General features: G+C 33.5%; 1 protein-coding gene across 8 annotated transcripts in view; it reads right to left on the bottom strand.

The window, feature by feature from the left end:
- LOC106472268 (golgin subfamily B member 1-like) overlaps window positions 1–14,174 on the bottom strand; it is a 121,912-nt gene that overhangs the window by 91,206 nt on the left and 16,532 nt on the right. For 2 of the 8 annotated variants that reach the window (XM_022401594.1, XM_022401582.1), the window contains exon 1: window positions 6,617–7,420. The exons of 2 other annotated variants lie outside the window; for them this stretch is intronic. In XM_022401594.1, the coding sequence (XP_022257302.1) occupies window positions 6,617–6,714 (98 nt within the window). In that variant the 5' untranslated portion in view covers window positions 6,715–7,420. Of the gene's footprint in view, window positions 1–6,616; window positions 7,422–14,174 lie in introns of those variants that run through there. 4 more of the 8 variants (XM_022401610.1, XM_022401607.1, XM_013932922.2 and 1 more) reach the window with 4 other exon arrangements.

Raw genomic sequence — 14,174 nt, forward strand, 5'->3', positions numbered from 1 at the left:
GCTATGAGCTAAAAGTTTGTACATGAAAAAAAAAAAATCAACTCAGAGCCGTTCTATGAGCTGCAGCTAAAAACCAAAGTAATTTCATAAGTTTTAAAGAAGAGTTAACAGCAGCTCTTTAATTAACACCTTTTATGAAAGGTATTTTAAAGACAGAAGGAACAATTTAAAAATAACACTAATAAGGGTTTCAAAAGTACGATCAAAACAAACTACAATGTTGTAATTATAAGATACGTCTTAGCTTTGAAGTATCTTCCAAAATAGAAGGTACACTGAGCTCTAATACACCATCTATCATTAGACGGTACACTGAGCTCTAATACACCATCTATCATTAGACGGTACACTGAGCTCTAATACACCATCTATCATTAGACGGTACACTGAGCTCTAATATACCATCTATCATTAGACGGTACATTAAGCTCTAATATACCATCTATCATTAGACGGTACACTGAGCTATAATACACCATCTATCATTAGACGGTACACTAAGCTCTAATATATCATCTATCATTAGACTGTACACTGAGCTATAATACACCATCTATCATTTCTTATCTCTCGATGCAAATACAACACCGGCTGAAAATTAGATTTACTAGTAGATGCGAATGCAAAAGTCCAAAAAACCCACATTTTTAATAGGTTTTACTCTCTATAATTGGTTGAGAGAAGGTAATTACTCAAACTTATTTATATAAACACACGGATTACGTACACAAAAATCAGCTTATAGATCAACTTGGGCGCTGAAACCCATATTATGATTCGTAATAATTGTACAGACAAACGGTGAACAGTTAAAGAACTTGCCGATGAGGTTCGCAGAGTCCAACTATATTCAGATGTAAATTACAATACTATCATCACTTCTGACGCTTATTATTGACCGAATTGTTTGTTCCCCAACTAACTAATGAAAAGCCAAAGCCTTTACACGTTTTCTTTTATACCCCATTGATGGCTGTTTCGTATTTTATATCTGTTCAGAAGTTTTGTTTATTTGAAGTCAAGCACAAAGCTACACAATGGGTTATCTGTGCTCTGCCCACCACTGGTATCGAAACCCGGTTTTTAGCGTTGTAAGTGCGCAGACATACCGCTGTACCACTGGGGGGCCGTTCAGAAGTATGCATCTTAAATAAACATTAAAAAAAAGAGAGAGGAAGAAGTGAGTTATCATTCAGAACTATACGCGAGAAGATTGGGTCTGAAAAAAATACCAAATTCATTGTCACACAATCCAATGTCAAATATTGATAGATAAGAAAAGTTACAAAGCAACTTCATGTCACCTTTATTGATGATAACCTTACTGCTTCATCTTACAACATTTTTGGAATTTCATGTATAAAACAATAGAAGTGGCATCTGATAGAATACAAAATACTAAAAAATTAGGTGATGTTTTCTTCTTTTTCCGTGTTTACGTCAGGGGTAAATATTATTCGGTATAAAGTGTCTAAAAGGTGCATAAATAATTTTGAGATTTTCGAGTAGAATTTTGAGTCACTGAAAAGGGAAAACAGAGGAAAGGGCAAAAATTGGGAGGGAAAGAAACTGTATATTGATCAAGGTCGCCGTCTCCTTTATGCACGATAGGCACGTGCGTAGTTGTTTGTTTGTTCTTTCTTACAGATTAAACTTGAAACCGAGATTAAAACGACAACAAAAATACGAAATGTTAGGAAGCAACAACCTTCCAAAGTTAGGAAATAAATTTCGTTATAATCGTGAGTCGGATGAGAATTTAGCTTCCAGTACACGGGGTTGTTTATTTCAGCCTCTCACACACTGATATTGACAACTGGGTTTGTGGCTGAAGCTGCGCGCGATAGCGCTGTTGTAAATCGGTCAGACACGGTGAAAAATTAGGGGAAAATGTGATAAGCCTTTACTGAGGGTACGGGGAAAAATTTATTCATTGTTTTTTAAAGAACGTTTACCCCTAGCCAGTGTTCCCTCAATGTTAGGCACATGCGCCACCCGCGCAGAAATCTGGCAGGTATCACACATCGATAAGAACAGGCCCCCTCAAAACTTAGTTGTCCAAACGTAAATCAGGGTTGCAGACGCCAAAACCCGCTCAAAAAAATGCTTTGGACATAAAAGTAGTACCCAAGAGTTTATAGTCCGCCCAATACAACAAAGAATGATTAGAGGGAACATTGCCTCTGACTAGTTTGAGCTTTACGACAACAAAAAGTCAGTCTCTAAACTTTTATTTATAAGTACAAATCGTATAATATTAAAATACCTAAGGTGGATATATTACATTTTAAGATTCTGGCTTGAAATCAGTTGATACACGTGATTCTTTGTTCGTCCTTAATAAATTAGTCAATATTTAAACTCCACAATCCTGCTTTATAACTTAAACACAATTTCGACAAACAAACATTATATTCAATAAAGGTGTAGAAATGGTTCTATTAGTTCTCGTACTATCGAAAATACAGCTCTAAACAAAGCGAAATAAATTGACCAAAATAATCTATAGCATTGTACGCTTTCAAATATTTTATGCTTCTACGAGAATATATTTGCTTTATGCCCAAAATGAATTACAAGGCACGTGAATTAGCCTCAGAAAAACGAATAGATTTCGCTTTGACAAAAAAAAAAAAGTTTAAAATTGGATTTAACTGGAATTAGAGCTGATAACATACGCAGTCGAATGCAGCAAAAACTATAATATTCAATTATATTAATTCATTCAGCTTTAACGTATAATATACTGTTAAGGAGAGATAATTAAAAAACAACAACATGAAACAAATTGGTAGGTGATAAAAGTGCAAATATCAACCACTCGCTACAACAGTATGGAATGAAAGAGTTGTTCGTAAAAAGGGAAAAAATACCCCTCCCCCAGTAGTATATCATGAACACAAACAAAAAGATAACTAGAAGTCTGGGGGGGGGGGGGATAGGTAGATATAAATGTCAGCAATGTTATACTGTCGGAATGATCGGAGTAACGCTATGCCACTTTAACTGCAGAAGTGGAAATGAGATTTTGAACAAAATTAAATAAAATCTCATGGTGCTATCACGAGTGAGAGAAATTTTGTCATAGTTCCGACACTATAAAATTAAGCACAATACCACTGTACATAGTACACAAAACACTGTTGCTACGTAAGTCTAAGGACATAGTAACAGATGGAGAAAAAAATTAAGAAAAAATACTTGGATGTTCAGTTATCTCTCAATAGATGGAGAAAAATTATGAAAAAAATACTTGGATGTTCAGTTATCTCTCAATGGATGAAGAAAAAATTAAGAAAAAATACTTGGAAGTTCAGTTATCTCTCAATAGATGGAGAAAAAATACTTGGAAGTTCAGTTATCTCTCAATAGATGAAGAAAAAATTAAGAACAAATACTTGGATAATGGTTGGAAACGGCTTGAATGGATAATGAAGAAAAACTTTAATATAAGTTTAACATAACAGCAAATGTAGCTTTCTCTACTTTATATACATAATATTTTGTAATTTCCTCGCGAGTATACAGAAAAATACATGTTCCAAGTACTTTGTTGGATACAGTACAAACTATTATTTTTGATTACTAAGATGTTAATAAACTTATATGGTTCTCTATAGTGTTTTATTTGTTTTTAAGCACAAAACTACACAATGAGCTACCAAAACCCGATTTTGATCGTTATAAGCCCTTAGGTTACCGCTGAGCCATCGTGAAGCCATTATGTATACGAAACGTATAAAATTTATTACCTATCACGGGCATACAATACTGAACTGGCAATTATTAAAAACATAATTTCTCCAACGTTTAAGTTGTAGTTTGTATTTTGAAATTTGTTAAGTACTAATATCATTTCAACTTTTTTTACAAATATTATTCGAACTTTTAGCTATATATATATATTTGTTCAAATACACACTGGGAAAACATCATGCTCAGGTTTCATAGACATTAAAATGTCAGAAAGTGAACACTGCGTGCTTGAAGACGGATTTCCCCACCAATAAAGCAGGCATATTACCGTTTTCTTGAAGTAGTTCCACGTCCTGTAATAGCTTCTGACGAGGCATTATGTTAACAATTCATTCAGGAAAAGAACACGTCTTAGTCTCTTGCACTTATCATTCATTACCTGCTAACGTTGATCCTTGGTGTAAGATTACTTCCCAAGTTTAGCTTTATAACAAACGGGATTTTTATTTTTTTTTAAGTTAAATTAAGAGCTATCCCGTGATATGGACCCACTTCAAGAGATGAACAAACTTACATTATGGTTGCAACACATGTACTACTTACTATTAAACATCATCACACCATTTCTTTAAAATCTACCAAATACAGTTATAACATATTGCAGTCATATATGTAAAACACTGATATCAAATCCCTCCATAGACACGTGTTTGAAAACTATACATCTATTTATTTTAGTACTATATTACATACAAAATAAGATTTATTGATCCACTGACACGCGTGCCATATAATTATGCTCCTTCATTTTTAGTTTCATATAATAAAACAACTACTATAGTAACTATGGCATACTTTATCACGATATTCTAATAAAACAACTATTATAGTAACTATGGCATTCTTTATCACGATATTCTAATAAAACAACTACTATAGTAACTATCGCATAATAGTAGTTGTTTTATTAGAATATCGTGATAAAGAGTAACTATGGCATTCTTTATCACGATATTCTAATAAAACAACTACTATAGTAACTATCGCATACTTTATCACGATATTCTAATAAAACAACTACTATAGTAACTATGGCATTCTTTATCACAATATTCTAATAAAACAACTACTATAGTAACTATGGCATTCTTTATCACGATACTCGACTATAGTTTTTATTTAAAATTATAAGTCTTGGTGCAACTGTGATTTAACAGTGAGAAAGCAATCTTGGTTTACTCAGAAGATCACTATGATAGGAATACTGAGTTGTTTGTGTGAATACATTGTTAAAAAATTACGAGTAAATTCGGATCATAAAATGTTTTTTAACAACAAAAATTTCTTAACGGATGATATACGTGTAACCCGACCAAAAGGGTTAACGTATTCCAAAATATCTAATCGAAACAATATTTAACAAGAGCCTGTGTGAGTTTGTCCGCTTATAACTGGACCGTTTGTCACCAAACCTGTCTTGTATCATTAGGGCCCCCGGGATAGTGACATAGGGATCAGTGTTCGAACCTGCCCCCCCCATATCGTAACGATTTTACTTTATACAATGTCTTCATGTGTATTATATTTCTAAACATTTGCCAAAAAACTAGACTTTAGCGAATATTCGACACTATCAGTACTTAATGTATTGGAACATGTTAATTCTCTCTGGATACAATCAAACTTCAAATATTGCGTAGAAATCACTGGTTCAAGTAGACAGGTCACTTAGAATAACATATATCTTATTTTCTGCAATAAAAATGTGTGACGTCACCCAGTTTAAAGTTCATTACTACCTAGCTGCCAATCGAGCACTTACAACACATCAAGTCTGATGGTCGCGTATCTTCGTTGTAAACAAACATATACACTACATGCGGGTAGGGAAACTTCCGGTATACCGACAGCAATAACGGAACAGTAGTTCGGTTAAAAACGAGATAAAAATCAAAATTACCATGTAAAAGCCACAGTATTTAATTTTAAAAACTGTATGCGTTTCAATCGTAACTATGAAGTCAATACGCGAAAAATAATGAAATGCATATTTTACCAAATACACACAAATAACAATAAATTTCAGTTTTGTTCCGTAGTAAAATTTACAGTAAGCCTCTATTTTCATTGCGAATTTCATACAGCAAAATATTTTGTGTGCAAACGTATCTGACTCAGTATCGTAATCTTATAGTTAATGCACAAAATACATATTATCCATCACCGAAATAATTATCAATGTTTGATACACACTTGTTCAGTATAATTAGAACAAAAATATGACTTTATATATTACTAAACTTCCAACAAAATAACTGCATATATGTAAACGAACAAGCTCGCTTTTTAGTTTCGTGTGTATTTAGGTATTCCAAACTGTTATATAGGGCCTGAGAACAACCATCGGTTGGTCATCGAGTATATATATATATATATATACAAACACACAAATACTCTCAAGCAGAAAGCAGTTTCTACCTAAACATTCTCAAACATTTAACATTGTTTACATATCAAAACAATATAAACAACAGAAACAAACGCTGAAGTGATGCATTAATATTGTACACTGTAAATGACTCAAATGAACGTCGACAACAATATAACGTAGCGTGATATACAGCTAGAGATGACATCTAGGTGTAAAATCAAATGTTAGAACAATACAGTCACGCCCGGAATTGAAAATTTGAATTACTTCTTACACGCATTCTATACTTCAGAGTACATTCAATTCGCTTTATTCTTACTATTAATATAAAATTTTAATCCAACAAGGAAAATAACATCCAAGTAGGGTATGTAGTAAACACAAAACATAAGCTGTTATAATATTATGTTTATTAGATATAAAAATAAAGAGTTTAATTTGACAGTGATCAAATAAACGCTGAAAAAAAAGAATATTGCACGTTCGTACCTTCTAAACGGGACTTGTTTCCGGTTAGTCAAAGCAAGGTTACGCTTGGGAGAACTACTAACATTACAGGAGCTTCTAGATCTTGGGAAAGTGGCCATGTTTAAGTAACGTATGCATCAGTGAGTTGGTTATAATGGGTGTTTCTACATTTCTCTTTTTCTATACTTGTTGTTCTTTAACATTCTCAAACAAATATTCATCATGCAAGATTCTAGCTAGACACAGAAAAGCAAGTGGTACTTATTACACAAATATACGAAGACGTTACAAGGTAGCGTGATACACGATTCAACAGCTAACGCTGAAATTCACACGCAAAACTAGATTAGATATATAACAATTAGTCTAGCGTTATCTTAAAACTCCAATGAGATAGATTCTGTAAAGTGTATCCCTATACACAAAAAGTCAAATGCCACATTCGAAAAACCACGTACGAACCATAGCAACGTCCACCGTACACACCACAATAACGTATACCACCAAGGCCAAATCGCGTATGACAACAACACAAAAACGAACGTGCTCTACAACCTATGGGGAACGACTAACTAAAGCGACGTTATGTTAAAAATTCTACGTAGTTAACTTTTTATCTTACAAATTTCATCAACACCACACGTATTGCAGATACTAGTCAGCTTCTATGTCGAGTTCCTCCCTTTGACGGCTAAGTTCGCTGATGCATTTCCTACACGTTATACGACCGTAAACACTTCATCTAGAAGGTTACTACAAAGTGCATATATCACCAAAAGGTGTTGTCAAAGGTCCCCCCCTCCCGTTCCCACCTAGTCTATACTACTGCAGCTAGTCTCCCTCAGTGGAAGCTCTAAATACACAAAATATCACAAAGAGCTTGCTTTATACTAAGAGCTACGTCACACATCCCGAGATGCATCCTCATCCATAGCAACGAGAGATTATAGGGGCCATCTGTGCATTGCATTTATAGTCACTACCTGCTATAGCACAGAATATGGTATGAACATTTAAATAATTTTAACTACAAAATAGTTATTATAAAGGTTCAAGTACCATTCATATGCGTGATAAAACAAAGCTTTCAAATTAATGTTTATTTGAAATGCTTATTTTGGATTGAAGTTAAGTTTTTTACTGTATTTCTATATACACCTATACTTAAAGTAATATCTTACTGTGTTCGGTTATAAACTGTCTTTGAATATAGAAATAACGAAGTCCAAAAATGTTTACATGTAGCTCACATTATATCTGCATATTCTAGAATGTTTCACGATATTCTAAATGATTTTGAAATGTTGTAGCATATTACTGTGGAATATTCCAGAGTATTCTACCTTATTCAAATGTTCAAAACATTCCATATATAAATAATCCATGCCGTCACTTTTTACTTCTGGAATATTATGTATTACATGACAGTAATTTATAGAATTTCTGTGAATGTGTGTAAGCACTTAAGGAGATTTTTCTTTATCATTTCAGTTGACACTTAGCTTACCATTGCAAATGGATACTGCAACAAAAAGTAAACTACTTTCAAATATATACTTACTGTGTGTGTTTTTTTTTACCATCACTAAACATTATAGAAGACAGCTCATGAAAGCTCAAAGGTTGCAGCTATTTTTGTAAAAAGGTTGGAACTGGAATTTGTCAAGAACATCATTCCATTATCAAAGTGGAGAAGCTTTTTGAAAAATGGCCAAAATTAAAGACAAATTGAAAAGGTAAAACTGTGAGCTAATGAAGCAGTTTGTCAATAATCTAAATAACTTTTTGATATCACTCATATGGATACCTTGACCACGATTAAGACCCAAAAAGACAAATACTTTTTTCTTGCTCAAAGGGAAAGAGGACATCATGGGTGCATGATTCAGGTAGATAAGGTTCTTTCCTTAAAGGAATGAAGAACTGAGAAAAGATGTGAGGTAAATATGAACAGCAAACCTTGAACGAAACTGTCAGTTGTTGGGAGTCACCCACAACAGTTTTGATGAGGTTGGTGGATACATTACCAATAATAGTGATGAGGATAAATAAGCAACTGGAGAATCATTATATTCTAAACCTAAAAAAAAGAGGGCAAGAAGAAATATCACCACTCCTGACTAAGCAGCAGCTATGGACAGAAACAAACAGTGACAATAACAGAAAGGCAATGTTTATCCTTACTGCCACAGTTCACAGACTTGGCCATGATGTGCAGGATCAGTGGTAAAAACACTAAATGAGAAGGAAGCCATGAATGAACCTCCTAAATGCATCTAGCTGAACATCAGGAAGCCTGAAGACATGTAAACTGAAGATTTTATCACAAAGAACACAACAGGCTTTTTCATGTGCCTCGAAATTCATCTGGATGTTTCAATTATGACCCTGAATCACAGAAGCTCAGAGAGGACTACAAGGAGGCACTACAGACAATTCAACACTTGAACGTGGTAAATTACAATGCCGAAAGGGGTATAGCTCTTATTAAGGAATATAATACCATCATAACAAAGAAAGAATAACAAACAATTCCTCCATCAAGCTGTGTAGGGTCATTGAAGACACTTTCCTAATTTTCTAATAGCAAAAAGGAAACAATAACAATGCAAAAGTGGCTACCCACACCAAAATCATATAATTATGTAATTATACAATTGCACATGCAATAAGATAATAATATACTTTAAATAAATCATTTATAATACGTAACAAATGTTTTTATATCACACAGTACATATGGTACCAGGCCAATGCAGTCTAGAACTGCAACCTCTCCAGATAACATTCTGAATTTCCAGACCTGTATGTGATACACAGACATTTCAATGTTTTCCTCTTAATTCTACCTAAATAACACTTTAGCTTGTAATCTACTAATAAAGGTGGTAAAAACTTCAAAACATGCTTTCTTCAGACTATGGTAGAATGGGAAAACGTGTCTTCAAACCAGGGCATTGTAACTTAATAGTAGAGACAAAAACATTGCATTTTACTTATATAAATACATTCTATCTAACTGATCATCAAATATAATTAATTAGATAATCATTACCAAATAAAATAGCATAAAGTTATTAACCAAGATTTCTATGTTAAAATATACCTATAATTGGCATAGTTACCCAGTATGGTTAATGTGTGGATACAAATTTCGGGATGGGATGGTGTGAAACAATTTTCCCTGACTTTTCCAGATTTGTAGCCACCATGGTACTTTTGGACGTGCAGGACTGAATGTACCTTAATGTAGGGTTAGTATGGACATATACATATATATAAGTGCAAAAAATGTTTAAAGCATGCAGATATCAGAACAACTTTAAAGACAGCATTCCACTTTCCATGTCTATTATAACATACAAGGTATATCGTATATATTATGAAGTAACCTTGCTACTTAGCTTTGATATACAATGGTGGAAAAATTATTGAATTACCATATTTTTTTTTTACATTTTTCTTGGCTCCTGTAATGGTTTGTGAGATTGTGCATTGTGGAGGTGTCAGAACTAGTGTAAAATTGTTATATACATTGTGTGGCGTAAGCTGATACATATTTCAATCATCCAAATACACGTATGCATATTTATTAAGAAACCAACCATGACAATCGTATTACAGCAGATGATCACCAAATACTTAGCAAATATGAAAATATTCTCCAAGTAAAAAAAACTAGATTTAAAATTAACACTACAGAGCCTGTTTATTGCTTGAATATTTAGTGGTTCACCTTCTGGCCTTGATAACTGGTTGACAATACTGTAGCATAGATCACACAAGGAACTGAATGTAGGCAAGAGTTACTTCATGATGCCACAAACAGATTAAGGCTTCCTGCAGTTCCAAGGTGCTTCTCAGTTTCTTCTCTTGGTGCTTTGTTACCCATTGTCTTACAGCAGATAGGGTTGATATCTGGATTGTTGTCTGGTCAGCATAATGTCTTGATCCACTCCCTTCAAAGATAGTTCTTTACCTGAAGCAATGAAATAACACCCAAGGTATCTTTTCAATACGAGAGAGAGTGAAATTTCCTTTTATTTCATATCTACTGCATAGAGTGCATGAATATGATCAACCTTTTATCCCTATGGCATGGAGCATGAGTTATCCCAGAATATGCACTGGTCAGCTTTACCGACGTGATCCCAAATTGTAGGTTTTTAACTAGGAATCAAGGATCTCAATGTACTTGTCGACACTGACAGTGCCTTTCATAAAATGTAGGCATCCAACATCTTGGCCAGAGATGTATCCCCATATCACCTGATCCTGAGGATGCTTCACAGATGCACTTAAAATTGCTAGATGAAACTCTTATCCATATTGATATTGTACAAAGTACTTCCCATTAGACCTGTGCAGGTTGAACTCTGATTAATCTGAGATCACTTTGCTCCACATTGCTTCAGTCCAATCAGCAAGCTCTATGGCCCAATTAAGCCTAATCTTGTTTGTAAGGAGGGGTTTCTTTCTTGGCTGTCTTGCTGGGAGACCAGCTGAACAGAAAGTGTACACAGTGACCCCTGAAGTTTCCTGCCATGCTATTTTGAGATCTGTAGATGACAGTCAATGATTATGCATCTCAGAACATGATTATTAGCTGCTGTTAAACCTTTATTCATACTCCTTTTCTTCTGCAATGACTCACAACCAGTTCTCTCTTATATCTCTGCACCCAGCAGCTCACAGTGGATTGTTTAGATTTAATTTTTTAGCAATCGTCCTTGTTGAAAGTCCTCTTTAATCAAATAATCAATGACTGTTTTCTTCCATGGAATTAACTTGTAACCCTTGGCCATGGTAGCATCACACACTGTAGCAGACCGGCTTCATGTGTTAGGGCCTCAAAACTGATGATTCAAAAGTGTGAAAAACTGGGTAATGCAATACATTTTTCCACCACTGTATATCTACATACATAATTGTATGCTTTAGAATTTTTCACATAAAGTAACACAACAGCTATCAGTACTAGTCATCCAAATTTTCAACTGGTAGACTTGAGGGAAGGCAGCTAGTCAACAGCATCCACCACTAACTCATACCCTACTCTAATTAAATACTTGGATTTGACTAACACTTTTACAATGCACTCACATCCCAAATTGCACATGTTTTTGCTGTAATGGGATGCAAACTATGAACCCTCAGGTTCACAGATTTGCACTATGACCACTAGCTATACCCAGCAACACTTAGCAAGGAAGGTGGTATAGGAAACCTTTATTATAAAATTCCACTAAAAGTGTTGGGTATCTGATTTGGCTTTGAGGACACTTGTTGGAACAATAAGCATATTATTATTAAGGTTTTGTAATTATACTTACTAAATGAGAAAACAAAAATTTGACATTATTACCTAAGCCCTATGCTATAAAGCTAATGGATTGCCCCATATCCATTATTATTAGCAATGTTTACCTCCCTAACTATTATGCAGAGATTAAATTTACCATTTCCATCTATGATCTCATGAAACTGAGCTTTCAGGAAATGGACTTATCCAGCTTCATACACATTTACTTTCCATTAAAAGCATTGACAGTAGCAGACCTGATAGAAGCTGAAAAGTTACCTATAAAACTTGTGATTTGAGTTTGTCTTTATAAGTTTGAATTATTTAATACTCACAAACATGCTTTTGATGTCTATAGACAGTTCTTTTATGTGAAACTCCTGATAGTGTACCAACATGTAAAAATTAAGTATTTTCCCATTACCTGGTCCATTATATGGTAAGTTTATGATAATATATTAGAAGGTTAGGCATATTGAAGTGAAAGCTAAACATCTAGTTATTACTTGTATGAACTGACTTTAAGTATAATAATTCTAAAAGATGGACTCCTGATAAATCCTGTTTACTTCAGCCTATTGGTGGTACCTTTAATCATAAGTTTTATCATTACTGTAGTTACTATTAACTTCATTAGTCAATTACCAGTGCATTAAGACAGTTATTCCCAACCTTGTCAGCTGTTGTAACTGGCAAAATCACATATACAAATTTTGTAGACAATCAATTACACACACACACACACAAACAACAACATGAAATACAATGCAATTAAATGTCTTCCTTTTCATTAAACTTCTCACTTTTATAGCTTTCTTTTTAACATTATATCATCCACTTTCACAAAGTGGTAAAATTTTAACTGAAGATCAACATTGCCTTGAATTATTGATGGGGAGACAGGCTAAGGTAGCCCAACAATAAAATTTAAGTCTCAAGCCTCACCTATAACTTTGTTTTTGTAGCTACCTAGTATTTTTCAGTGTTTCTATGAAATTAAGGTTAATTTTTGTTTAATGTAATTTTATTTTACATTTTTCATAGCTCTAAGTCTCCTCAGAATGGTAAATGAATAGATAAGTGTAAAATGTATTATAATCTTGCACACTTAATTTAGTGTTTTAATACACCTGAGTAGAGATTAAACATTCCCTAAATTTTATCATACTGTGTTATAAAGTAGCACTTGAATTTTACTTGCTTTCATAAATTTTATCATACACGGTGATTGTGAAGTAGTACTTGAGTTGTATTATTTTTGCCATAAAAACAGGGAGTTATACTGAAAAGTAAAACCTAAAAATGTACCAAATGAAACAAACACAATAGAGTACATTAAAAATTTGGGAAAATGAAAGACAATATTCAGACATAAAATACAAAAAGAAAATTAAACTCCTCACAAAAGAATGGAATGCTCACTCAAGAAGAGTATAATTAAGTAACATGGTTAACATAGGATTAACAGTGCAATGGTACAGATAAAAAAAGTCAAAATATTTTCTAAGTCTATGCTAAACTTGGAAAAGTTTAGAAAGCAATCATATTGAAGAAACATATCACACTCTAAAGATGCAAACAATCAATCTCTTCTGCTGTTACCAAATGTACATATTAAAACAGGGAAGTATTATTAAAGTTAAAAGACACCTGAAAAAATTAAAGATTCTGTCATCTAGAAAACTATGAAGAAGCAATAAGCAGAAAAACTAATCAGTTTTGGAAAAGAACAAGATATCAAGGAAAAATACAACTTTTTTACATTATTCTACAAAATTATTATTGACAGTACAATTTATATTTTAGTAAATACCCTTTCCTATTATCATTGGCACAGATAACCGCTTGTAGACAAAGAGAAGGTTACGAAACTTAAATGCAATCAGAATATGGTCAAAATATTGAGGATGAAAAGTTTCTCAACAGTGACTAAGAAAATGTCCATGTACTTGAAGTATGTAATATTGTGATAAAAGGTGAATACACAAAAACTGAGGGATTGAGTAACACACATCAATTCCTATCTAGAAACAAACAGATCTTATTCAAATATTAGTTGCTTTTCTGTAATTATTGCTGGCTAGTTTTTAACTGAATTATTTTACACAAACTCAGGGTATAACTGATGTTGAATATTTTCCTGTATGGTATACAAGTATGTGAAATATTTTGATAGACCAATAAACAGAGATGAAAGTGTCCCTTTCCTAAAAATCCTGAAAATAATCGAAGCCAAGTAAAGGGGTCCGGCACCCAAAATCCTGCATTTTGATGCAT

The sequence above is a fragment of the Limulus polyphemus genome, unplaced genomic scaffold, assembly GCF_000517525.1.
Source record: "Limulus polyphemus unplaced genomic scaffold, Limulus_polyphemus-2.1.2 Scaffold118, whole genome shotgun sequence".
In the NCBI taxonomy this organism is placed as follows: Eukaryota; Metazoa; Arthropoda; class Merostomata; order Xiphosura; family Limulidae; genus Limulus; species Limulus polyphemus.